We start from the raw sequence: 27,681 nt of genomic DNA, 5'->3' as shown, positions 1-27,681 counted from the left end.
CGGAGACGATCAAATTCTTATTGGAGGAGAGATAAAAGAAAAAGAGGTCAACGCACCGGTGAGCACGAAGATGGAGGACTCGGGGAACTTGAAGCGATTGATAGCAATTTGGTCTTTTAGTAATATCATTTTTTATTTTATTTACTAAATTTTTTATTGTTTAATTTGCTTTTTTATTTGATGTGAAGTTTTTATCCATGTAACATATACATGTGAAGAGCTTAAAATATGTTAAATGAGTATGTTTTGGTAATATGGATCAAAACGGATCGGGTATGGATTAGTTGCGGGTCGGGTCAATTGCGGGTCGAGTCGGGTATGGGTCATTAAATATAGGTCAGAATGAGTTAGACGGGTCAATATGGGTCGGATCATATTCGACCCGATCCAAATCCGACTCAATCCGATTCACTCATTTGACACCTCTAGCGACGGCTACCATCTCTAGGCACGTCGCTATCACCAGTTTTGCATGAGGGCCGGCATCTTTGTGAAACGATGCTAAGAAGCCGAAGCTTTACTTGGCCATCTGTTTTTTTTTTTTTAACCCTCTCTTTTTTCTCCGTTGAGATCAGATTAGGTGAAGGCTTCAAAAAATTCCGAGAAAAAAATGACCTCCTTAGGGAAAAACATGTATTGTTCAAAGAAAAATGAGAATGCTCATGAAACATTTCTTTGAAAGTCCTGGTTCGAGTAGTTTCGAAGTAGCGAGTCGAGTTAACGCAGGTTCATCCTCAAACCAACGAGTCTTCTTTGAAAGCTATTTTTAAGCGGGCAGTCCAAGTTTGACTTTCTTTTTACGCATAAGAACTGACCGTTTCCCCAGGAGTTCGACTTCACCAACATTCCTGCACCATCACGCCATGTCAATTTGCCGATCACAATTATTCCCCTTGCCTTTCTTTTTCCCTGGAACATGAAATCCATTGAGGTAAGAGAAAAAAAAAAGAACAATTATACGGTTAAACAAAAATATGCTCTCGGTATATTGAGATCTTCTCAATTCAAGAAGATCATACCATCCTTTCAATTGCGCTAATCAAACCCAAGTTTATCTGGTGATCCGATTAGTCTATGATGGGACCCACGTGATTGGCGATCCAAAAACAATCCTGGTCTATACAATCTGCAAATCGGAGGCTACGCACGACATCGATGTAGGTGAGGTGGTGGCCGGAGGGTAGAGAGGGAGGCTAGGAAGCCCTTTTTTTTTTTTCTTCTTTTTTCAAATTGGATTCAAGTAACTTGATCCTGCCGAGGAAATTAGTGATCCCTAGCTTTTACTACCACTAAGGACACTTACCTTAGGGTGGCTGAAGGTTTCGGGTTTATGATAGAGTGGGATGTAGCATGCCTTTACTTTCCCAAATCCTTTTGATGCTAGTTTGAAATATGTGAACGTGTACCCTTGGAAGTCTAGGCCACAATGAATCAATTACATCAAAGAAAAGAGAGGGAAAAAAACTTATTTGGTCAACTAATTCATGCTGCTGATATAATATAAAATTATTCATTTTATTTAGAACCTTTCTAGGATGACCGCTCACCGTCACAAAAAACTATTCATTTTGATTGTGGACGGTCTAATGCCAGCCATAAAAAAATTTGAAGCTAGCACATAACATTAGAAAAAAGGTTGTGAAATCTTTTGTGGTACGCATAACACGGTCACACGCACAGTGTGACTGTCATACGATCGTTTTCCTTTTATATATGCCGCTCAATTAACATACTTGCCCAAAAAAAAAAGAAAAAAATTGGGAAGAAATCAGTGTATTCCTCTTCTAGAAGCCAAATGCACGCCCAGTAATCACGCGGTTCCCTCCTTTTGAACTTCCGCACCAAACACGTTATCTCTGTTCAACCCTTGACATATTGACTTTTAAATCCTCACATCTCCTCCGCCATCATTTGAAAATCTCTAGTCCTCAATTTTGTTCAGACTCATCCAAGACCCCTCTTCTTCTTTTTTTGATAGGTTGTTCTTGCGAAATTTGAGCGAAGATCCGCTTCGATCGGAGTGATTGTTTTCGTGTTCGATGGCGCCCAGTACTATCCGGAAGGCGATCGGGGCCGTCAAGGACCAGACGAGCATCGGCATAGCCAAGGTCTCGAACAACATGGCGGTGCAGCTCGAGATCCTGGTGGTGAAGGCCACCAGCCATGACGAGGACCCCGCCGACGAGAGGCACGTCAGGGAGATCCTCGCCTTCACCGCGCACTCCAAAGGGTACCTCGACACGTGTTTCGCCTTGATCGCGAGGCGGTTGAGCAGAACACGTGATTGGATGGTGGCCCTCAAGTGTCTCTTGCTCATACACCGGGTAGTGGTCGATGGCCATCCCGGTTTCGAAGTCGAGATCGTCTATGCTTCTCACCGCGGGATGCGGCTGCTCAACATGTCGCACTTCAGGGACGAGGCGCACCCGAACTCGGGGGACCATTCGGGTTTCCTGAGGTTCTATGCGATGTATCTCGAGGAGAAGGTCGAGTTCTCGGTGTTTGAGAAGAGACAGGAGGGTGGTGGGGTTGGTGCTGTGGGTAAATATGAAGAGAGACAAGAACTTGAATTTGGCAGGACGTCAAGCCCTGCAAAGAGAGAGATCGTGCCGATCAAAGAAATGGGCCCCGAGAGAGTTTTGTTCAGGTTGAACCTCCAATTGAGAATTCTTGACCGGGTTTTGGCTTGCAGGCCGGCCGGAGCGGCCAGGAATAGTCGACTGGTGCTCCTCGCACTCTACCAGGTGTTGAAGGAGAGCTTCGCGCTTTATGGCGAGATTAGCGAGGGCTTGGAGGTGTTGCAAGATCGATTTGCCCTGATGCAATATGGAGACTGCCTCAAGGCTTTCGACACGTGCGTCGGTGCGGCAAAATTGATCGACGAGCTCATGAGGCACTACAATTGGTGCAGGGACGCGGGGATCGCCCGGATGTCCGAGTTTCCTGAAGTGCAGAGAGTTACTGATGAAGTCCTGGGAACTCTTGAAGAGCTGCTGAAGGAGATGAACCAAAATAGGCCGAACAAGAATAGCCCCCAGAGAATTGGGGAAGCGAAGCCACCAGTGGAGGAGCGGTCTGAACCGAACATGAACGAGATGAGAGCGCTTCCTGCTCCAGAGAACCATATCCCCCCGGCGCCTCTGGTCGAACCCCGACCCGACCCGCAGCCTCAGCACGCCACAGGAGAACTGATTGATTTAAGCGATGATAGCGTTTCAGCTGACGAGCAGGGCAACAAGTTGGCTGTGGCCTTGTTCTCGAGCGCACCAAATGCATCAACTGACAGGTCGTGGGGAGCATTCCCATCGAACGGACAGCCCGAGGCAAATTCGGCATGGGACACGGCATGGGACACGCCGGCAGCCGATGACACTAAAGCCGATTGGGAGCTACTCCTAGTCGAAACGGCTAGCAACCTAGCAAAGCAAAAGGCCGACATGGCGGGGGGATTCGACCCCTTGCTCCTGAGCGGCATGTACGACCAAGGGGCCGTGAGGCAGCACGTGAGCGCTGACCAATCGAGGAGAGGCAGCGCAAGCAGCGTGGCCTCGCAGGTAGTCCCGGGCAAGGCCGAGAACCAGATCCTGGCATTGCCGGCCCCCGACGGGACGGTCCAACCAGTCGGCCCTCAGGACCCTTTCTCGGCCTCCCTAGCGCAGCCGCCACCTCCGTACGTGCAGATGGCGGACGTCGGGAGGAAGCAAGAGTTGCTTGTGCAGGAGCAGCAGATGTGGGGAAACCACGGGATGATGCAAGGGCATCAGATGAGTTCTGGCTACTATGGTCCGGTTCCTGGGAACATGGCGATGCCTTACGGGATGCCACAAGGAGGATTCTATCACACAACCTAGTTTGTGTTTTGTCACTTTTCGGACATTTTTTTGTTTCTTTATTTATCTCTATAATTGGGAAGTTTTTCTTGTGAAATTGCGTCAGAAGGGTTGGAGCGTAATGTACACAGCATTTGGGGTAAATCTGGTTTTTCATGTTGTAACATATATATGAAGGGGTTGGTCATCTATTTAGATTTAAAAATGATATTTGTGCAAAGACCATAATGACCTCCTAATCTAAGAGGTTTGCGGATCCCCGATCCCCCTCGCCTATAATTCCAGTTGGGTTGTGGTACGCGGATAGAGACTTCTTTGACTTGGCTTCCGGTCGGTCAAAGATAATTTTGTTGGTCTCCTTTTCAAAGATTAGGGGATGGAATGGGCAACGGTCAAACCTGGATTTCTATACTCCCTTGGCGTTCTCTTTCGGCTGGAATGGACTATTTTATCCTCATGCCCGCCTAACTATGAACGTTAGACCCGTCAAGATGGGTCTAAAACCCATTTATAAATCCATCTTTATTTAAATGGGTCGGACCATTAATGATCCAACTCAAAATCGATCAAACCCACCCATTTGACAGGTCTAATGAATGTTTATTGATTTCCAAAAATAATGATACATCACTTTGGTCGATGCTTTGTTCCCAAAACCAAATAAATGATCCAAATTATTCGTACAACATGTGTTAGCATATGCATCTTTCTTGTAGACATCTTATGTGTGGTCGAATGGGGAACTATTATTCACTTCCCCAGTGAATGGTCTGTCTCATGGAAAATCGTGTTTCTTCTTTTTTTAGTTGCTTCTTTTAGTCCAAGGAAATAGAAAATCGATCCATCATTTAGGCTGTTTCTTCATTTTTCAGCGTCCAAATCGCTTAGGCAAATTAGCCAATGGAAGATATTTTCCTAATTAACGGAGAATCTACACTAAAATTCAGGAAAAATAAATTCGTCTGGAAATCAGAGTCTGGACCTGAAATTATGCGCTTGAGCGTGAGAACCCCAACGTTCATTCCTAGGCCCTTCGTAGCGGACCCGGGTCTAGAGGTCAAGGAAGGGTCCACCGGGGTCCATCAAGACCAAGCCCAGGTCCAAAGAGGTCAAACTTGGTACCTTGGTGCCCAAGCTCAAGTCAACAAAGGTGGGGCTTGGGTCACCCACGCCCGTGCTTGGGACTTCAGTGCTCAAGCCTAGGCCTAATATACCGGTGCTGTTGCTCCACTCCCTAGTGCCCCAGGTTGGGTCCATAGAGGCCGAGCTAGAGACCCATATGCCTGCACCCTAGGTTGTCGACGCCCGCACCTTAGTCATGGAGGCTGGCCTCGGGTCAACAAAAATCGTGTTCAAGACCCTAAAACTCATACCCAAATCCCCAGCGCCCCGAGCCTGAGTCCGAGTTCATTGAGGCCGAGCTTGGGATGCTAGTGCATGTGTCCATATCCATCGAGCCCGAGTCTAGGTCCATCGCGGTAGAGGCTTGGACCCTAGTGCTTGCGCCCAAGTCCCCGACGCCCATGTCCGAGTCCTCAACATTGCAGCCTGGGTCCATCGAGTCCAGACCAAAGACTCTGGTGCCTATGTCTTGGTTCTCCTAGCTACCTATGCAAGTCACTAGGGTCGAAATAGTGTACATATATTTAGGAAAATAAGATCAAATTTTCCTTTACAAAAATGATAGAAAAAAATTTTCCGATTATTTTTCACATTTCAGCCAAGCACCGAATTTTTTTTTCCATAAGAGGTAATATTTTTCGCAAAATAAACGGAACCTTAATAGTTCAAAATCTACTCATTTTGTTTTTGGGATGAGATTGTTCTAGATAGCCGCTAGGAATATGATCCAAAGGAGCACAATCACTTCAAGTTTAGGATGCTTTGTACCGGTGCATTCTTTTAAAAAAAATGCTAAAAAAACTTAAGTAGTCTTACCCCGCCTAATCTTAAACATAGACATGCCCAAACAAACCAACTTGCTCTAGAACCATTGGTTTGTACACGATTTTCTCCAAATTTTGGAGTTACCAATATCATTCGCATGATGTTAATGTGGGTATACGAGTCAAATTAAGGTTGATGATTTGAATAATAGTTAGCAATTTAATACGTTGATTGTCCACCAAAATAGATGATGGTAGATTAGTATCGTAAATGGTAATTGTGGAAGTATGTATTGATGTTGGTACTTTTCAAAACGAAACAAGATAACAGTTGGTAAGTTATTAAAATTGATCAAGTCCTTTTATTGTGACGGATGTTGCTATATTAGCAAAATTTAGATTGGTAATTTTGTATAAAAGTAAGTAATTTTGACGCGTTGGTAAGTTCTGAAAACAAAACATGTTGATGAGTCACAATGGTAAATGTTGATAGATTATTAAAGCTGTGGGTAATTTTTGTAAGATAAACAAATGTGAGTTCTTTCCAAAACCAAGTAAGGTAACGAATTGGTCAGTGGATAAATTACTTGATACCTCAATACGACGAGTGTTTATACATCAATTGAATTAAAGTTGGTAATTTGGTATTATGTTGGCAACTTTTAACACGTCGATAACCATAGAAATGAATGGTGGATTATTAATCATAGGTAATGTTGGACAAATGTTGGTCCTTGTCAAAAACTATTGGTAAGTTATTGATGCCTACAGGCCAAACAAGTTCCCAGTCACTTTCATTCTTTCATTCTTTCATTCTTTCTTCTTTTTTTTTTTGGTTCTTAATGGAATTTGATAGTTGCCAACGTTATCAAGTAGGGGTGTGCAACCGGACCGGATTTACTCGAAAATCAGACCGGACCACACGAAAAGTTGTTGAAGTTTGTTTGTAAAACAATAAAACAAAAAGTTGCATTTCTAATCCCACATAGGATAAAAAGAAGAGTGTAAGTCTCTTTATTAGTTAGAAGGCTATTATGATTTTTCAAAATAAAGAAATAGACAAGTGGGCTAGACCCCACTATACCCACGTGTGATTGCACGATTTTGATGCACTTAACACTTGGCACACTTGCGCGGTCCGGATTTGGCACTATTCAGCAATTATTTTCTTTTTTATTTTATTTTTCAAAATAGTAATAATAATTAATAGTTGAATTCTTACTGAAACAGTGCGACTATTCACGTAGGAGTTAAAGTTAATTTTATTATTATTATTATTATTATTATTATTATTATTATTATTTAATTTTGAATTTTATATTATGAATAGTTACAATTTGCGGACGCGACATATTTTGGAGGCACGCTTGCGTGGTCGCAATCCGGATTTGGTACTATTCAGCAATTATTTTCTTTTTATTTTATTCTTTGAAACTGTTCACGTAAGAGTTAAAGTTAATTTATATTTTTTTATTATTATTATTTAATTTCGAATTTTATACAATTAATAGTTACAATTTTTAGACGCGACAGTTTTCGGAGCCACGCTTGCACAATCGCTATCCGGATTTGACACTATTCAATAATTATTTTATTTTCGAAATATTAATGATAATTAGGGTTAATACCATAAAAAACCCAAACCGATACACCCGTGACAAATTTACCCCAAACTATTTTTTTGACCACGAAAAATCTCAAACCGGTGCACGTGTGACAAATGTATCCCAAACTATTTTTTTGGACAACCAAAAACCCTAAACTGTTATATCCGTGACAAATTTACCCTAAACTAATTTTTTTAACCAAGAAAAACCCCAAACTAATACGTCTATGAAAAATTTACCTCTTTAAAATTGGGTTAATACCATGAAAAATCTCAAATTGATACACCCGTGACAAACAGAGGATAAAAACCCTAAACTAATATACATATCAACTACCACGTGTCATCAAACTCAGTAATTTGATGATTAGATTTAACTAAAATTAACGGAGGGTAAATTTGTCACAATTATACCAATTTGGGATAAATTTGTCACAAGTGTACTAGTTTGGGATTTTTTGTGGTAAAAAAATAGTTTAGGATAAATTTGTCACAAGTGCACCAGTTTGAGGTTTTTCGTGATATTAACTCTAATAATTAACTGTTGAACCCTATTGAAACAATGCAACTGTTCATGTAGGAGTTAAAGTTAATTTCTATTTTATTATTATTATTTAATTTCGAATTTTATACAATGAATAGTTACAATTTTCAGACGCGACAGTTTTCGAAGGCACACTTGCTCGGTCGCGGTCCGGATTTGGCACTATTTAGCAATTATTTTCTTTTTATTTTATTTTTGAAAATAGTAATAATAATTAACTATTGAACCTTACCGAAACAGTGTGATGTTCCCATAGGAGTTAAAGTTAATTTCTATTTTAGTATTGTTTTTAATTTCGAATTTTGTACTATGAATAGTTACGATTTTTAGACGTGACATCTTTTGAAGGCACGCTTGCACGGTCGTGGTCTAGATTTGGCACTATTCAGCAATTATTTACTTTTTATTTTATTTTTCAAAATAGTAATAATAATTAACTATTGAGCCCTACCGAAGCGGTGCAACTGTTCACGTAGGAGTTAAAGCTAATTCTATTTTATTATTATTATTATTATTATTAAATTTCGAATTTTATACAATGAATAACTATAATTTTCAGACGTGACATTTTTCAGACAATGAAAGGTTGCGTCCGTCCAAATTAGCAATTTTGAACATGAATAGGTGTGTCCGAATGGTGGTTTTTACACACGAACAGTAATGTTCGAGTTGTAATTTTTCAGACATCAACGGTTGTGTCCTTTTTCGGACATGAATAGTTGCGTTCGTATGAGAAGTTCGGACACCAAGAGGTGTGTTGTATTAGTATTATATAATGGATAGTTCTGTTCAATTTCAAAGTTACTTTCAATTTTTCGTTTTCCTTCAAAGAGAGACAGCCATATTTCATTATTTCGTAGAGAGTTTTAGGAGATCATTGGAATTACTATCCAAGATTCTTATTGTGACTTTCTTGTATTCTGAAGGGAATTTGTCAAAAACCTATAGCAACTTTGTGGGCAAATTGATCCTAAAAGAAAGTAATTACACGCCTCAAATTCTGACTACATTGTTACTCCATTTCTCCTATATTTTTCAAACAAAAACGGGCCCAAGAACCGGTTCCTGTTCCAATCGGTCCGGGAACAGGTTCTCCTTTTTGGGAATTGGTTGCAATCGGGCCGATTCCTGGTTTTAAGTGAAGACCCACTTGGGAAGTGGACCGATTTTGAAATCAACTTTTAACTACTGTTAAAAAAAACTCGAGTCTCGCTTGCGTCACCCATTTATTTTTGGTGGATTGTAATTTCTATTGCTCATATTAGGGATTGTTACTTTTGATAGATAGTAAGTTTTATTATTCATCTTTTATTTTGAAGCATTTCATTGTTACTCATATTATTTTGCTGAAAAAATAAAATCAGAAAAATAAATAAAAGAAAAAAAGTTCTTGAGTAGACCTTGGAACCGGACCAAAAAGAAAAAAAAAAAGGCAAATTTCAAAGCAGGTTTCGAGACAAAAAGGGTAAGTTTCACGTTCCAAAAACTAGGAACACATTATATCAAGGTAGGTTTCGGGTTCTAGGTTTGGAACCTATCCACCCGGACCATGCTCATCCTTACTCAAGAATGAACACAATAAAACTCAGTCGCAGTCTCACACTAGTAATATGTAATGTACTATGTATCTTTTGCTATGTCCTTTACGTGGTATGGTTCATGCTAACATGAGCAATTCGTGAAAATTTTTTTTTATTCTTTTTCCTCTTCTATTTTCTTTTTCCTTTACATTTCCTCTTTACATGTGGCCAATCTTGGCAATGGCAGTGGACTCGACCTGCGATTAGCCATAGGTGGGGGCCGAGCTCGCCTAGATTTGGCAATGGTGAGGGCTACCCTTGCCCCCCTCGCCTATGACTAGTCTATGGCTTTCGCAAAGATCGACCATAAGCAAAAAGACAAAGAAAAAGGACATCTTTCAAAAAATTATAACAATCGTCCACGTCAGCATCGGCGTGTTGACCGTGCCACATAATGCAACCGACGTCCAACTAACCGTGGTTATTCCGACTGACTATATTGAAAAATCATCAAAACCTTTAGTTTGGTCGAAATTGAAAATTTAGGACTGAATTGGCCACTATACAATAGATTCATGACTTTTGGATAATTTTTGCACCATTAAACTTCCGCACGAATTTTAACCCCAACCTCCTTTTATCAAAGACTTCCAAAATCACATCATTTAAGCAATTCTTCCAAATCTAGCTAACTGGAATAATTTATGTTGCGTGGAAAGCCAACTTCAATAAATAGTGCAAAAAGGGGAGTCAGATCCGAAAAAAAAATTCATTTACAAGACAACTCAACAATGTCAAACACATTCAATACTCATGGTAAAGCAACTAGCTTTAGGTGAAAAAACAATGAGAATCCCCTTATTCAGCTGCCAAATACCATCACCTAGCACTAATACATAAGCCAGCAGCTGACTAGCTAATTCCTTGGACAACAAAACAGTCTGGTCGTTCAAGGTTTTCCAGACCTTCGCCTCGACGCACAGCTGCAAAATCTCCGTGACCTCCTTGTTCATCCTGGCGACGGCCAATCTCATTTGCTTCTCCACGATTTTGCAGATGCTCTATGGTGCCTTCTAAATTGCCTCCGCACCACTGTCACGCAATGCCAATCAGCATAAATATTGGGCAGTGGCTGAAGGACGATTCAATATATAAATAATAAAAAAGAAAAAAAAAGAATAAGAGAAGCCAGATGTTCTAGATGTTACTTGTCGGTTCTCTTGTGTGAGTTTCCTGCATATGTATATCCCCCGTCCTGCTCTATGCAGATTCCCAATCCTTTCAGGAAGTTTCGAATTTCTGTCGCTGTGAAGACCAGCTTAGTCAATGATGCCGACGGATCATCCAGTCGGGGAGTTGTCCCAACAGCCAGGATCCATCAAATGAGAACAGCATTGGCGGTAAAAGAAGGCCTGTGGAGCTGGGTATCCTTTCTATCAGATAAAAATTTCGGTTCAACTCAGTTAATGACACGAGATAGTTCATGGATTCCGGAAGTCGATCAAGTCTTTCATAATACGTGGCACCTGGAGTCTTCAGCCTTATCGAACAACCTTCCGCAGGAGGAATCCTTTGAATGATAGCACTATAAAATAGAAACTCCACCTCTTCTTTCATTCTGTCTCCTCCCGCCGGTGGAAATTTGATCTTTGCATAAAATTTGAGATTCAAGGAGATGAAGGTCTTGATGTCCTTGAGAGAAGAAAGAATCTCTGTCAGGTCTGGCATTCCTTCAAGATTCAAAATCTCCAAGCTTTTTAAAGTCGACAAGTCGGGAGTTCTTCTTAAAAACTCACAATACGAGAGGCGGAGAACTTTGAGATTGGTTGCCATCTGAAAGAAAGAGAAGATATATCAGGGAGATTGGAACGCTGCAAGTGATTCCTCTAGTTCCTTTTTTTTTTTTTTTTTTAAGACTTCTTATAAAAAAATACTCATGCTCCAATACTCCTTTTATTTAGAGTTTTTTAACGTAGAAAAACATGTACACGTTTCAATTTTCAGTTCCCAAGCTATCATTGCTTCTATTCTCCACTACTTCCACGTTTGTTTTATTTCAATGTTCCTCAGTCGTTTGGCCTCGTCACCATCATAGAAATGTATCCAGAGCATATCTATTGCAAAAAAAAAAAAAAAAATGTTAGGGATGTCCATGTGCCAACTATATTTTCCTATTGCATTAGGCATATCTTCCAATTTGGCTAAAATAAATACCATCTGATTAGCAATCAGAAAGATAACATATAGTTCGCCCTCACAAAACCTATTATAAAGCAATGCACTTATTTTGAAGTAGCGTTGACTTTTGTTACTAAGGTAACTGATTCTATCCATGACCATTCAAATAGTATTTCATATATGAAGCAGTTAAAATGTTTGTGTGAACATAACCAAACGATACCTAAATAATTGTGACTTTTTATTTCTCGTGAAAGAAGATTGATATAGAAATATAAGAATTGTTGCTAAAAGAACATACTTTTACATGGGGAAAAGTTCAATTAGAAGCCATAAACCATTTAGAATTAAAAAAAAAAAAAAAGATACGCACAAATATTGTGATTATATGTTTAATAGATTTCGGTTGATATAGTTATTTTTTCCAGTATGTCCAATGTTAAGCATGACCGATTGTGAGTTATTATCGATTCAATATATTAACGGCATAAGCTTATGCTATAATTAAGTTCCTACAAATTCCTATTATATTTATAGGAAACATCCTTAATCTTAGGAAGGATATTAAACCTTTCCAAATGAAAGAAATGAGAACTTGGTGCTATTGGACCTTCAACAACACGCAATTATATTCACAAGAGGCATGCCTTCTCTACATCTTACCTTGAGTAGAGGCCATCCTCCCCAGTCACCCGAAAACATACCCCTTGACAAATCAAGTATGACCAATTTCTTTGGATAAAAATTGGCCGCTGCAAAGTCTGAGGGACAACGCTCCCACCAAAGCCATCTCAATTGAGGAAGTACATTCTGGAAATCTCCAATGAGATTCGCACCGTTCAGATGAAGGAATCTCAAGTTGGGTAGTTTTTGAAATTGTTCACTTGTGTAGCTTCGTTGGTCATACTTCTCAAGACGAAGGGCCTTAATCATACTGGTGCCCCGCAATTAGGAAACATTGTGGATCGTAAGTTTTGAATAATGAGATGAGACCAACTGCATGTAAGAAAAGATGGACTAATTTCAATTTGTGGTCGTACTGTTGTAGTGGAGGCTTCTCACTTTTAACTTCGTGAAATGACAGTTTGTGCTTGCATATTCTCAAATTTATGTGAAAATATGAAGCTCAAGAGGATATTTCGAACTTTTCCTCTTCTAAGAGAAAATGTGAAGCTCAAGAGAATACCTTTTTGTCGAATATCTAAATTCGATCATATCAACGATGCAAGAAAGTAATGGAAATTCGCACAACACAAGAATTTACGTGATTTAGTAGGGGAGATGTCCGCCTACCTACGTCCACGGGGAGATGAGATCCGTTTCACTAATAATGTAGAAAAATGTACAGCCACTCTTTCTCACACCCTCTTTCTATGTTGAGACCTGTTTCGCCTTAAATATATATAGCGAAACCCTACATGGTGCAAATTACAAAATTGCCCACATAGCCTAAAATATTTAACTTTCCCATATAAATCATTCTATGACTGAACATAAAACGCATTTGGCAGCCCGGGGGCGCTGCCCCCGCGACCCCCGCCGGGGAGAGGGACCCCCGTGCTGTCCGGTCGTCAGGAGGCCTTTCGAAACCGCCTCATAATCTTTTGGATAACGTAATACAAGACATCAATCTCAACACTTTTTTTTTATGCACACGCTACTTCAAATATCTCAATCGAATTTCATTCTCTTTGTATGTTAAAGAAACAACCCTAACTCATATCTTTTGTTGAAATATTATCCCACGTCATTTGACAATAGGTCATAAATACTCTTTTATTCACGTATTCTCTCTCCACCTATTAACTTAAGTTTTTTAGATTGAACTTTCTAACATCTTTATATGAGAAATTAAGACTCTATGCTATCCAAAAAAATCCGTTAAACTTGCCATCGAAACATGTCCCAACATTAAAGAATCTCCATTGTAGAATCATCCCTCTTTTTCTGGCATACCTTGTTTGCAATTCTAAGTAGCAAAATGAAAATGAGAACGTCATGTTTTACATTCCTTTCTTATCAAGTGTTTTTTCAATGAGTGTTTATCATTATACACGGACGAAAAACCGATCACGTATCAAATGTTATATAAAATGACTTTCACTCTTCTTTTGATTACAACATATGCTTGATGCTATCTTTCCACTGTCATGTTTAGTTCCAGTGAGAAAGTAGTCATATATAAGTTTTTGATCCCAAAAACTCGTGAGATCTTGCTTACAAACAGATTGGACAAGAAGTTTGATTAAATTGGATATTTAAGGAACTCAAATCTTTTATCTTTTCTTTCGTTGTAACCATATATTTTAGGAACTCAAATTCATTTTTGTTATTTAATTTGTCATCTGATGAGTTGCACATTCACTACAAATCATGACAGTCATAATAGGCATATGCGAGGCGGTTTGGAATTCCTTCAAAGTTTAAATCTTTCAGATGAGAAAGTACTTATTTTTTCTTCAAAAGTTTCTTCATATTATTACAACATTAATTGGATGTCATCAAATACGAGAATCGGAATAGCTAATTGTCACAATGAATGGAAGTCTTATTAACAAACAACTCATGAGAATCATGACCAACAGATTGCTCCTCAATTATGTCCTAGAATCAGGGCAAAAACAACAATTAACAAAAAAAAAAGGCTGATATGCTGGTAGAAGCGGCAAGTTTTGGAGACTTAGGACCGACAATAATTTGTATCACAAACAAGAAAAAGGAAGATAGACCCCCATGCACAGACTAAGATAAAAAAGACGGCTCTTACCTGGTTTCTTTCAAGCACTTCTACAACTTCCTCATGATTCCATAATCTGCTACGCTTTTGAGGCTCGTCTGGATTTTCTTGACGAACAATATCCCTTCCCAGATCTCTCAATTGATCATGCATCCATAGCTTGCCGTCTTCATCAATTTTTATTAGGGACATCGAACTCAATACTTCAATCCCCTTTCCAGGGAAAAACCCACAAGCATCCCACATATAAGTTGGCATTTGTTGAGATGATCCAATAAAAAAACATGCAATATCCAAAAATATTTGTTGGTCCTCAAAATCCAATCCATCGTAACTTATCTTCAACCTCTCCTTCACTCTTGTATCAGGGATTTCCTTTAATTTCTTTGATGTACTTTTCCATACTTCCATTTTCTTTCCCCATAAGAATGCACCTATAACTTCGAGAGCTAAGGGAAGCCCCCAAGTAGTAGATACGATATCATGAGAGATAACCTCATAATCACTCGGAGGAGAATCCTTTCGAAATGCATGTCTGCTAAATAAAATCAATGATACATCTTAAGGCAACTGGTCGACTTGATACATGATGCTTGCCTCAATCTTGTCAAGAATATTCTTGTTTCTAGTTGTGATGATGATTACACTTCCTGATGAATACCAACTACCATCTTCGACCAAAGCATTCAAGTGTGTATCATCATCCATATCATCAAAAAGAATGAGGACACTCTTATTTTTAACTAGAGATTGATGAGACCAATTCCCTCATCAACATTAGCCACACCACCGAAATTTTCTATCAAGGCAGAAATGAGTTGATTTTGTACGTAGTAAATACCCTTGCGCTGAGATGTTTCTCGAATATTTGCCACGAAGCTACGACACTGAAAATTACTGGAGAGTCTGTTGTATAACACCTTAGCAAGAGTTGTCTTACCGATGCCGCCCATTCCATAAATTCCGATTATCCTCGTACGATTGAATACACCATCTATCAATCTCATAATTTGTTCCACACGATCATCAATTCCCACTAATTGTTTGGAAACATTTAGCTGATAAAGTCGTTTTAAATGGAGCATAACTTCTCGAAAAATCATTTCAACCAGTGTTCCCTCGTGCCTGTCAAAAACAATGAACTTGAATAGATGATGGCAATAATTATATTCCTTCTCAAGTAAGATCTATTTATGAGAAACCAAGTAATGTTTTGGTATAGAATAACGTACCCATTATCAATTTCTTCCGATTCGAATGCTTCCAGTTTACTGACTTCTTCGAGCGCATCTTCCCATTCCTTGAAATCTATTCCATCCACGCTCTCATTACGTGCAATGAATGCATCTCTCAATCTCCCTTTAAGATAACGCACCTGCGAGGGTTTCACTTTGTAAAATATGGGCACAATTTTTTGCCCTCTGTTTCTCCTGCACTTCAACATATGAACCAACTCCCGAAGGCACCATTTGCAGAACATATAGTTCTCCGATATAATCGGGATCGAGATCTTAGATCGCGTAATAGTGCGGATAAGCTCCCGACCAAACCCCTCACCAACAGGGAGATTTTTTTTGTCTATGAACACTCGAATTCCTGCATTGGAAAGGCGAGTATATAGATAACTAGTGAAGCCTTTGCGAGTGTCCTTTCCGCTAAAACTTAAGAACACTTCCTGGTTGTTCCCTCTCTGCTGTTCGTGTCCGCCTTCATAATCTCCTCCATGCGGGGGGTTCGATGAGGAAGACGCGTTGGAATTCAGATCTCTGTTGTCATTTCCTTTCATCTGTTCGTCTCCACCTTCATAATCTCCTTCATGTGGAGGGGCCGATGAGGAAGACGCCTTGGAATTCAGATCCTCGTTGATATTTCCTTTCCGTTGTTCGTCTCTGCCTTCAAAATCTCCTCTAGGGTTCGATGACGAACACACCTTGGAATTCAGATCTTCGTTATCGTTTCCTCTCTGCCGTTCGTCTCCGCATCTATAGTCTCCTTCGTGTGGAGGGTTCGATGAGGAAGACGCCCGGTATGTCTGATCTTTTGAATGAGCAGGTTCTTCTCTTTCGATCGCGAGACAATTGATGGTGCGAATCGCCCAAAGGCAGCAAAAGAGAAAGACGAAGCCCCATCTATTGAATCTTCCCCATCTATGGAATCTTTCTCGGTCCGCCATCACCTACATAGGCAGTAACGGAGAATGCTGGGCAGAGCCTAAAAAGAAAGCAGGAAACAGAGAAGAGAAATATGGAATCCCAGATCTGTGCGTGCTTGAAAACACTCTCGACAAAAAAAAAAAAAAACGAACTCTCACACACCTTAAACAGAAGAAAATGGAGCAATCAAAGCAGTAAACAGAGAAGAAGATTGATATAGAAATATAAGAATTGTTGCTAAAAGGACATACTTTTACATGGGGAGAAGTTCAATTAGAAGCCATAAACCATTTAGAATTAAAAAAAAATAAAAAACAAGATACGCACAAATATTGTGATTATATGTTTAATATATTTCAGTTGATATAGTTATTTTTTCCAGTATGTCCAATGTTAAGCATGACCGATTGTGAGTTATTATAGATTCAATATATTAACGGCGTCAGCTTATGCTATAATTAAGTTCCTACAAATTCCTATTATATTTATAGGAAACATCCTTAATCTTAGGAAGGATATTAAACCTTTCCAAATGAAAGAAATGAGAACTTGGTGCTATTGGACCTTCAACAACACATAATTATATTAACAAGAGGTATGCCTTCTCTACATCTTACCTTGAGTAGAGCCCATCCTCCCCAATCATCCGAAAACATACCCCTTGACAAATCGAGTATGACTAATTTCTTTGGATAAAAATTGGCCGCTGCAAAGTCTGAGGGACAACTCTCCCACCAAAGCCATCTCAATTGAGGAAGTAAATTATGGAAATCTCCAATGAGACTCGCACCGTTCAGTTGAAGGAATCTCAAGTTGGTTAGTTTTTGAAATTGTTCACTTGTGTAGCTTCGTTGGTCATACTTCTCAAGACGAAGGGCCTTAATCATACTGGTGCCCTGCAATTAGGAAACATTGTGGATCGTAAGTTTTGAATAATGAGATGAGACCAACTGCGTATAAGAAAAGATGGACTAATTTCAATTTGTGGTCGTACTGTTGTAGTGGAGGCTTCTCACTTTTAACTTCGTGAAATGACAGTTTGTGCTTGCATATTCTCAAATTTATGTGAAAATATGAAGCTCAAGAAGATATTTCGAACTTTTCCTCTTCTAAGAGAAAATGTGAAGCTCAAGAGAATGCCTTTTTTTTTATGCACACGCTACTTCAAATATCTCAATCGAGTTTCATTCTCTTTGTATGTTAAAGAAACAACCCTAACTCATATCTTTTGTTGAAATATTATCCCATGTCGTTTGACAATAGGTCGTAAATACTCTTTTATTCACGTGTTCTCTCTCCACCTATTAACTTAAGTTTTTTAGATTGAACTTTCTAACATCTTTATACGAGAAATTAAGACTCTGTGCTATCCTAAAAAATCCGTTAAACTTGTCATCGAAACATGTCCCAACATTAAAGAATCTCAATTGTAGAATCGTCCCTCTTTTTCTGGCATAACTTGTTTGCAATTCTAAGTAGCAAAATGAAAATGAGAACGTCATGTTTTACATTCCTTTCTTATCAGGTGTTTTTTCAACGAGTGTTTATCATTATACACGGACGAAAAACCGATCACATATCAAATGTTATATAAAATGACTTTCACTCCTCTTTTGATTTCAACATATGCTTGATGCTATCTTTCCACTGTCATGTTTTGTTCCAGCGAGAAAGTAGTCATATATAAGTTTTTGATCCCATAGACTCGTGAGATCTTGCTTACAAACAGATTGGACAAGAAGTTTGATTAAATTGGATATTTAAGGAACTCAAATCTTTTACCTTTTCTTTCGTTGTAACCAAATATTTCAGGAACTCAAATTCGTTTTTGTTCTTTTGTCATGTGATGAGTTGCACATTCACTCCAAATCATGAGAGTCATAATAGGCATCTGCGTGGCGGTTTGGAATTCCTTCAAAGTTTAAATCTTTCAGATGAGAAAGTACTTATTTTTTCTACAAAAGTTTCTTCATATTACTACAACATTAATTGGATTTCATCAAATACGAGAATCGGAATAGCTAATTGTCACAAATGAATGGAAGTCTTATTTATCATAACAAACAACTCATGAGAATCATGACCAACAGATTGCTCCTCAATTATGTCCTAGAATCAGGGCAAAAACAACAATTAACAAAAAAAAAAAAAAAAAGCTGATATGCTGGTAGAAGCGGCAAGTTTTGGAGACTTAGGACTGACAATGATTTTTATCATAAACAAGAAAAAGGAAGATAGACCCCCATGCACAGACTAAGATAAAAAAGACAGCTCTTACCTGTTTTCTTTCAAGCACTTCTACAACTTCCTCATGATTCCATAATCTGCTGCGCTTTTGAGGCTCGTCTAGATTTTCTAGACGAACAATATCCCTTCCCGGATCTCTTAATTGATCATGCATCCATAGCTTGCCATCTTCATCAATTTTTATTAGGGACATCAGACTCAATACTTCAATCCCCTTTCCAGGGAAAAACCCACATGCATCCCACATATAAGTTGGCATTTGTTGAGATGATCCAATAAAAAAACATGCAATATCCAAAAATATTTGTTGGTCCTCAAAATCCAATCCATCGTAACTTATCTTTAACCTCTCCTTCACTCTTGTATCAGGGATTTCCTTTAATTTCTTTGATGTACTTTTCCATACTTCCATTTTCTTTCCCCATAAGAATGAACCTATAACTTCGAGAGCTAAGGGAAGCCCCCCAGTAGTAGATACGATATCATGAGAGATAACCTCATAACCACTCGGAGGAGAATCCTTTCGAAATGCATGTCTGCTAAATAAAATCAATGATACATCCGAAGGCAACCGGTCGACTTGGTACATGATGCTTGCCTCAATCTTGTCAAGAATATTCTTGTTTCTAGTTGTGATGATGATTACGCTTCTAGATGAACACCAACTACCATCTCCGACCAAAGCATTCAAGTGTGTATCATCATCCATATCATCAAAAAGAATGAGGACATTCTTATTTTTAACTAGAGATTTGATGACACCAATTCCCTCATCAACATTAGTCACACCATCAAAATTTTCTATCGGGGCAGAAATGAGTTGATTTTGTACGTAGCAAATACCCTTGCGTTGAGATGTTTCTCGAATATCTGCCACGAAGCTATGATAGTGCAAACGACTAGAGAGTCTATTGTATAATACCTTTGCAAGAGTTGTCTTACCGCTGCCACCCATTCCATAAATTCCGATTATCCTCGTACGATTGAATTCACTATCTATCAATCTCATAATTTGTTCCACACAATCATCAATTCCCACTAATTGTTCGGGAACATTTAGCTGAAAAAGTCGTTTTAAATAGAGCATAACTTTTCGAAAAATCATTTCAACCAGTGTTCCCTCGTGCCTGTCAAAAACAATGAATTTGAATATATTATGGCAATAATTATATTCCTTTTCAAGTAAGATCTATTGATGAGAAACCAAGTAATGTTTTGGTATAGAATAACGTACCCATTATCAATTTCTTCCGATTCCAGTGCTTCCAGCTTACTGACCTCTTCGAGCGCATCTTCCCATTCCTTGAAATCTATTCCGTCCACGCTCTCATTACGTGCAATGAATGCATCTCTCAATCTCCCTTTAAGATATCGCACCTGCGCAGGTTCCACTTTGTAAAATATGGGCACCATTTTTTGCCCTCCGTTTCTCCTGCACTTCAACATATGAACCAACTCCCGAAGGCACCATTTGCTGAACATATAGTTTTCCGATATAATCGGGATCGAGATCTTAGATCGTGTAATGGTGCGGATAAGCTCCGGGCCAAACCCCTCACCAACAGGGAGATTAATTTTGTCGATGAACACTAGAATTCCTGCATTGGAAAGGCGAGTATAGAGATGATTAGTGAAGCCTTTGCGAGTGTCATTTCCTCTAAAGCTTAAGAACACTTCGTAGTTGTTCCCTATATGCTGTTCGTGTCCGCCTTCAGAATCTCCTCCCTGCGGAGGGTTCGATGAGGAAGACGCGTCGGAATTCAGATCTTTGTTATCATTTCCTTTCATCTGTTTGTCTCCACCTTCATAATCTCCTCTATATGGAGGGGTCGATGGGGAAGATGCCTTGGAATTCAGATCCTCGTTGATATTTCCTTTCTGCTGTACGTCTCTGCCTTCATAATCTTCTCCAGGGTTCGGTGACGAACACACCTTGGAATTCAGATCTTCATGATCGTTTCCTCTCTGCCGTTCATCTCCGCATCTATAATCTCCTTCGTGTGGAGGGTTCGATGAGGAAGACGCCCGGTATGTCTGATCTTTTGAATGAGTAGGTTCTTCTCTTTTAATCACGAGATATTTGATGGAGTAAAGCGTCCAAAGGCAGCAAAAGAGAACGACGAGGAAGCCCCTTCTATGGAATCCTCCGCATCTATGGAATCTTTCTGGGTCCGCCATCACCTACAAAGGCAGTAAAGGAGAATGATGGGCAGAGCCTAAAAAGAAAGCAGGAAGAAACAGAGAAGAGAAATATGGAATCCCAGATCTGTGTATGCTTGAAAACACTCTCGACCAAAAAAAAAAAAAAACTCACACCTTAATCAGAAGAAAATGAAGCAATCAAAGCAGCAAACAGAGAAGAGGAAGGAGTCGTGGGCTATCTGAGGAGTGCTCAAACAACACAGACCACCCACTGCTGTGATCTCCACCAACTCTCAGCCTATGCAGAAGGTGCGTGGAACCTATTGAGGTGCGTTGACTAGTATAGTTCTTGCCGTCCAACTGTCCAAGAGCAATGCATGCTGCCGTGTAAGGACAAAGAAATATGCTCACATAGATTTTTTTTTTTAACATTATATTACGAGCCACAAAAAAATTATTAAAAATTATTGTGGAGTCCACAACATGCTGTTATTCTCACAGCAAAAAAAAAAAAAAATTCACGACGTGTCGACCAATAGTCACTTTGCCCTTGTGCGCCTTTCTTATGGGCAATTATTGCCCTTAACGATAAAATAAAGGAAATCAACGATCAATGACAAAAGCATATATCAATTGTCGAATCATATGGGATTTCGATTAATAAATATCTGCATGATGCTGCTGGTATGGAGTTAAGTAAGACCTATTCCTTTTCAATTTTGGTCGACATTGTTTGTTTCTACAGGAGACAAGAAAGATGCTGCTTGAAGATGCCATGATGCGTAGACTCAACACAAACAAAAGTCAATAGAAAATTGTATAATATGCCTTGCCTAAGGGTGACACCAGCTTCATCTTTTTTACTCTTTCTTTGTGGGCTAGTTAACGTGGGTATAATTGAAAGAGAGATGATTAGATAACAGTCTTTGAATGATTGTTATGCTAAACTGAATTTCAGATTCAGATGAGATGAAATCCACTAATGGTTATGTTCACTTTTGTGGAGATGCTGTAATTTGGTGAGTAGCAAAAAAATATTGCATGAGAAATGACAATCCTGCTAAATCAAAAGCTCGACTTGGTTGAAGAAGATGATTCTAATGACATAATTGTTGTGGTCATTTCTCAAGCCAATTTTGTGGCTAACGCGAAAAGCAACATGTGGTAGACTCAGGTGCAACCAAGCATATATGTGAAAACATAATGCTTTGTCCTCCTACATTCGAGTAGGTGAAGGAAAAGAAAATATTTATCTTCGTGATTTGAGAACTGCTCAAGATCTTGGGAAAGGGAAAATGTTTCTCAAACTTGGATTTGAAAATGAGGCTGAATAATTGAGAAACTTTTTAGCATATTCTCCGTTGGGAATGAAATTGACATCTTACGTGTCCGAATTGTGATTGCCAAGTGATAATAACTATTGCAAAGCGGTAATAGCCGTTGCAAAAAATGAAATTTCCAGTGATAAAAATGGATACATCTGGTTGAGACATGACGTGGTAAAGTAGCTACTTAGATATGGACATTATGTCCATCGATTATGTGGTGATGTTGATATAATGACGCACAATTAAATTTATGTCCCTACTAATAATCGCACATCTGCACACGGGGATATTGGGGTCTAGTTCACTTGCCCATTTCATAATTTGAAGATTATAATAGCCTTCCAACTAATAAATTATTTCACACTATCCCTTCCATCCTATGTGGGACTTAAAAAAGGCAGTTTTGTTTGTTTTATAAACAAACATCAACAAGAATGCCATAACTTTGTATAATGTTCACTTTTGTTTCTATTGAGGTGCGTTGAATAGTATAGTTCTTGTCATCCAACTGTCCAAGAGCGATGCATGCTGTGGTGTAAGGACAAAGAAATATACTCACACAACTTTTTTTTTAAACAGTATATTATGAGCCACTAAAAAAATTATTAAAAATTATTATGGAGTCCACAACATGCTGTTATTCTCATAGCCACAATACAAAAAATTTTCGCGACATGTTGACCAATAGTCACTTTGCCCTTGTGCGCCTTTCTTATGGGCAATTATTGCCTTTAACGATAAAATAAAGGAAATCAATGATCAATGACAAAAACATATATCAATCGTCGAATCATATGGGATTTCGATTAATAAATATCTGCATGATGCTGCTGGTATGGAGTTAAGTAAGACTTATTCCTTTTCAATTTTGATCGACAATGTTTGTTTCTACAGGAGGCAAGAAAGATGCTGCTTGAAGATGCCATGATGCGCAGACTCAATTAAAAAAAAGTCAGTAGAAAATTGTATAATATGCCTTATCGAAGGATGACATCAACTCCATCTTTTTTACTCTTTCTTTGTGGGCTAGTTAACGCGGGTATAGTTGAAAGAGAGATGATTATATAACAGTCTTTGAATGATTGTTATGCTAAACTGAATTTCAGATTCAGATGAGATGAAATCCACTAATGGTTATGTTCACTTTTGTGGAAGTGCTGTAATTTGGTGATTAGCAAAAAAACATTGTAGGAGAAATGACAATCGTGCTAAATCAAAAGCTCAACTTGGTTGAAGAAGATGATTCCGATGACATAATTGTTGTGGTCATTTCTCAAGCCAATTTTGTGGCTAACGCGAAAAGCAACATGTGGTAGACTCAGGTGCAACCAAACATATATGTGAAAACATAATGCTTTATCCTCTTGCATTGGAGTAGATGAAGGAAAATAAAATATTTATCTTCGTGATTTGAGAACTGCTCAAGATCTTGGGAAAGGGAAAATGTTTCTCAAATTCGGATTTGAAAATGAGACTAAATAATTGAGAAACTTTTTAGCATATTCTTTGTTGGGGATGAAATTGACACCTTTTGTGTTTGAATTGTGATTGCCAAGTGACAATAACTATTGCAAAGCGGTAATAGTCGTTGTAAAAAATGAAACTTCCAGTGATAAAAATGGGTACATCTGGTTGAGACATGACGTGGTAAAGTAGCTACTTAGATATGGACATTATGTCCATTGATTATGTGGTGACGTTGATATAATGACGCACAATTAAATTTATGTCCCTGCTAATAATCGCACTCCTGCACACGGGTAAATTGGGGTCTAGTTCACATGCCCATTTCATAATTTGAAGATTATAATAGCCTTCCAACTAATAAATTATTTCAAACTATCCCTTCCATCCTATGTGGGACTTAAAAAAAGCAGTTTTGTTTGTTTTACAAACAAACATCAACAAGAATGCTATAACTTCGTAAAACGTTCACTTTTGTTTCTATTGAGATGCATTGACTAGTATTGTTCTTGCCATCCAACAGTCCAAGAGCGGTGCATGCTGCGGTGTAAGGACCAAGAAATATGCTCACATAGCTTTTTTTTTTAAACAGTATGTTATGAGCTACAAAAAAAATTATTAAAAATTATTATGGAGTCCATAACATGCTTTTATTCTCACAGCCACAATAAAAAACTTTTTCGTGACATGTCGACTAATAGTCACTTTGCCCTTGTGCGCCTTTCTTATGGGCAATTATTGCCTTTAACGATAAAATAAAGGAAATCAATGATCAATGACAAAAACATATATCAATCGTTGAATCATATGGGATTTCAATTAATAAATATTTGCATGACATTGCTGGTATGGAGTTAAGTAAGACCTATTCCTTTTTCAATTTTGGTCGACATTGTTTGTTTCTATAGGAGGCAAGAAAGATGCTGCTTGAAGATGCCATGATGCACAGACTCAATACGGACAAAAGTCAGTAGAAAATTGTATAATATGCCTTGCCGAAGGGTGACATCAGCTTCATCTTTTTTACTCTTTCTTTGTGGGCTAGTTAACGCGGGTATAGTTGAAAGAGAGATGATTATATAACAGTCTTTAAATGATTGTTATGCTAAACTGAATTTCAGATTCATATGAGATGAAATCCACTAATGGTTATGTTCACTTTTGTGGAGGTGTTGTAATTTGGTGATTAGGAAAAAAACCATTGCCGAAGAAATGACAATCCTACTAAATCAAAAGCTCGACTTGGTTGAAGAAGATGATTCTGATGACATAATTGTTGTGATCATTTCTCAAGCCAATTTTGTGGCTAACGCGAAAAGCAACATGTGGTAGACTCAAGTGCAACCAAGCATATATGTGAAAACATAATGCTTTATCCTCTTGCATTGGAGTAGAGGAAGGAAAAGAAAATATTTATCTTCGTGATTTGAGAACCTCTCAAGATCTTGGGAAAGGGAAAATGTTTCTCAAATTCGGATTTGAAAATGAGGCTAAATAATTGAGAAACTTTCTTAGCATATTCTTCCGTTGGGGATGAAATTGACACCTTACGTGTTTGAATTGTGATTGCCAAGTGGCAATAACTATTGCAAAGCGGTAATAGTCGTTGTAAAAAATGAAACTTCCAGTGATAAAAATGGGTACATCCGGTTGAGACATGACGTGGTAAAGTAGCTACTTAGATATGGACATTATGTCCATCGATTATGTGGTGACGTTGATATAATGATGCACAATTAAATTTATGTCCCTGCTAATAATCGCACACCTGCACACGGGTAAATTGGTGTCTAGTTCACTTGCCCATTTCTTAATTTGAAGATTATAATAGCCTTCCAACTAATAAATTATTTCACACTATCCCTTCCATCCTATGTGGGACTTAAAAAAGCAAATTTGTTTGTTTTACAAACAAACATCAACAAGAATGCCATAACTTTGTAAAACGTTCACTTTTGTTTCTATTGAGGTGCATTGACTAGTATAGTTCTTGCCATCCAATAGTCCAAGAGCGGTGCATGCTGCGGTGTAAGGACAAAGAAATATGATCACATAGCTTTTTTTTTTAAACAGTATGTTATGAGCCACAAAAAAATTATTAAAAATTTATTATGGAGTCCATAACATGCTGTTATTCTCACAGCCACAACAAAAAAATATTTCGCAACATGTCGACTAATAGTCACTTTGCCCTTGTGCGCCTTTCTTATGGGCAATTAGTGCCTTTAATGATAAAATAAAGGAAATCAACGATCAATGACAAAAACATATATCAATCATCGAATCATATGAGATTTCGATTAATAAATATCTACATGATGTTTCTGGTATGGAGTTAAGTAAGACCTATTCCTTTTCAATTTTGGTTGACATTGTTTGTTTCTACAGGGGCAAGAAAGATGCATGCTGCTTGAAGATGCCATGATGCGCAGACTCAATACAAACAAAAGTCAGTAGAAAATTGTATAATATGCCTTGCCGAAGTGTGACATCAGCTTCATCTTTTTTACTCTTTCTTTGTGGCCTAGTTAACGCGGGTATAGTTGAAAGAGAGAAGATTATATAACAGTCTTTTAATGATTGTTATGCTAAACTGAATTTCAGATTCGGACGAGATGAAATCCACTAATGGTTATGTTCACTTTTGTGGAGGTGTTGTAATTTGGTGATTAGCAAAAAAATATTGCAGGAGAAATGACAATCCTACTAAATCAAAAGCTCAACTTGGTTGAAGAAGATGATTCTGATGATATAATTGTTGTGGCCATTTCTCAAGCCAAATATGTGGTAGACTCAGGTGCAACCAAGCATATATGTGAAAACATAAAGCTTTATCCTCCTACATTTGAGTAGGGGAAGGAAAAGAAAATATTTATCTTCGTGATTCGAGAACTACTCAAGATCTTGGGAAAGGGAAAATGTTTCTCAAACCCGGATTTGAAAATGAGGCTGAATAAATGAGAAACTTCTCAGCATATTCTTCGTTGGAAATGAAACCGACACCTTACGTGTTTGAATTGTGATTGCCAAGTGACAATAACTATTGCAAAGCGGTAATAGACATTGCAAAAAATGAAACTTCCTGATAAAAATGGATAAATCGAGTTGAGACATGATGTGGTAAAGTAGCTACTTAGAGATGGACATAGCCATATTGGTACGTTGATATAATGACGCACAATTAAATTTATGTCCTTGCTAATAATCGCTCACCTGCACGGGGGTTAATTGGGGTCTAGCTCACTTGCCCATTTCATAATTTGAAGATTATAATAGCCTTCTTAACTAATAAATTATTTCACACTACCCCTTCCATCCTATGTGGAACTTATAAAAAGCACTTTTGTTTGTTTTACAAACAAACATGAACAAGAATGTCATAACTTTGTATGATGTTCACTTTTGTGCCAAAATATTTTTCTGAATTACTTTCGTACCATATTGGAGGAAAAAATAATCACTTAAGTGTTTTTGGAGATAAATTTGGGCAAACAGTATGACGAGGCTTTTCTTATTAAAATGCTAATACATATGTGGCTTTTTTTTTTTAAACAACAAATTAAGAGAAAAAATCTAACGTGGACGATGAGGTGGCGCTTAATGAAACAAGGTGCATCTTCAAAACTTTTATATATCGATCTCTTTTGACTTTCTCTCTCTCTTTCCATCGCAAGGCAACATTCACTGGTCATCAAGCAAAGCCCACTGAGAGTACCAAAATTTTGTAGAGTGCTCGCTTTGGTGCCAAATAATTCTTTTTTTTAATCACTTAAATTTTACTTTAAAAAAAAAACAATCGCTCAAGTGCCAATGTTTTCACCGGTCTGTCCACTCAGCATATATACCCCTAAACGACGTTATTTTATATGTTTTGCCCCAAAATTCGAACCCTCAATTTGATTTTCCCAACTTGGATACCTTAATTCAAGTTTTCTCAAATTTCGAAACCTTAATTCGATTGCAGAAGCAATGCCGAAAACGCGTCCTCGACAGCGAAGTCGCCATCCCATATGGTGATAATCTGATGAGTTGCCTGGTGGAGAAGA

General features: G+C 38.4%; 3 protein-coding genes across 3 annotated transcripts in view; 1 reads left to right on the top strand and 2 right to left on the bottom strand.

The window, feature by feature from the left end:
• Positions 1-1,876: 1,876 nt before the first annotated feature.
• On the top strand, positions 1,877-4,050 carry LOC115729070 (putative clathrin assembly protein At2g25430). The gene has a single exon (XM_030659512.2). It carries the CDS (start codon positions 2,040-2,042, stop codon positions 3,849-3,851), a length of 1,812 nt encoding a protein of 603 aa, XP_030515372.2. The 5' UTR covers positions 1,877-2,039; the 3' UTR covers positions 3,852-4,050.
• Positions 4,051-10,709: 6,659 nt separating this feature from the next.
• Positions 10,710-27,681, bottom strand: part of LOC115732123 (disease resistance protein L6-like) — a 30,513-nt gene continuing 13,541 nt past the window's right edge. The window contains exons 3-4 of the mRNA XM_048278098.1: positions 17,072-17,350; positions 10,710-11,219 (exon numbers count right to left, since the gene is read on the bottom strand). Coding sequence (XP_048134055.1) covers positions 10,710-11,219; positions 17,072-17,350 — 789 coding nt within the window. The remainder of the gene's footprint in view (positions 11,220-17,071; positions 17,351-27,681) is intronic.
• Positions 14,804-15,962, bottom strand: LOC115729069 (disease resistance protein L6-like). The gene is made up of 2 exons (XM_030659511.2): positions 15,534-15,962; positions 14,804-15,426 (listed from the first exon to the last, which is right to left on the bottom strand). Exons 1-2 carry the CDS (start codon positions 15,779-15,781, stop codon positions 15,045-15,047), a joined length of 630 nt encoding a protein of 209 aa, XP_030515371.2. The 5' UTR covers positions 15,782-15,962; the 3' UTR covers positions 14,804-15,044.

The sequence above is a fragment of the Rhodamnia argentea genome, chromosome 4 (genome assembly GCF_020921035.1).
Source record: "Rhodamnia argentea isolate NSW1041297 chromosome 4, ASM2092103v1, whole genome shotgun sequence".
NCBI lineage: Eukaryota > Viridiplantae > Streptophyta > Magnoliopsida > Myrtales > Myrtaceae > Rhodamnia > Rhodamnia argentea.
This window is presented reverse-complemented; position numbering and strand designations above follow the sequence as displayed.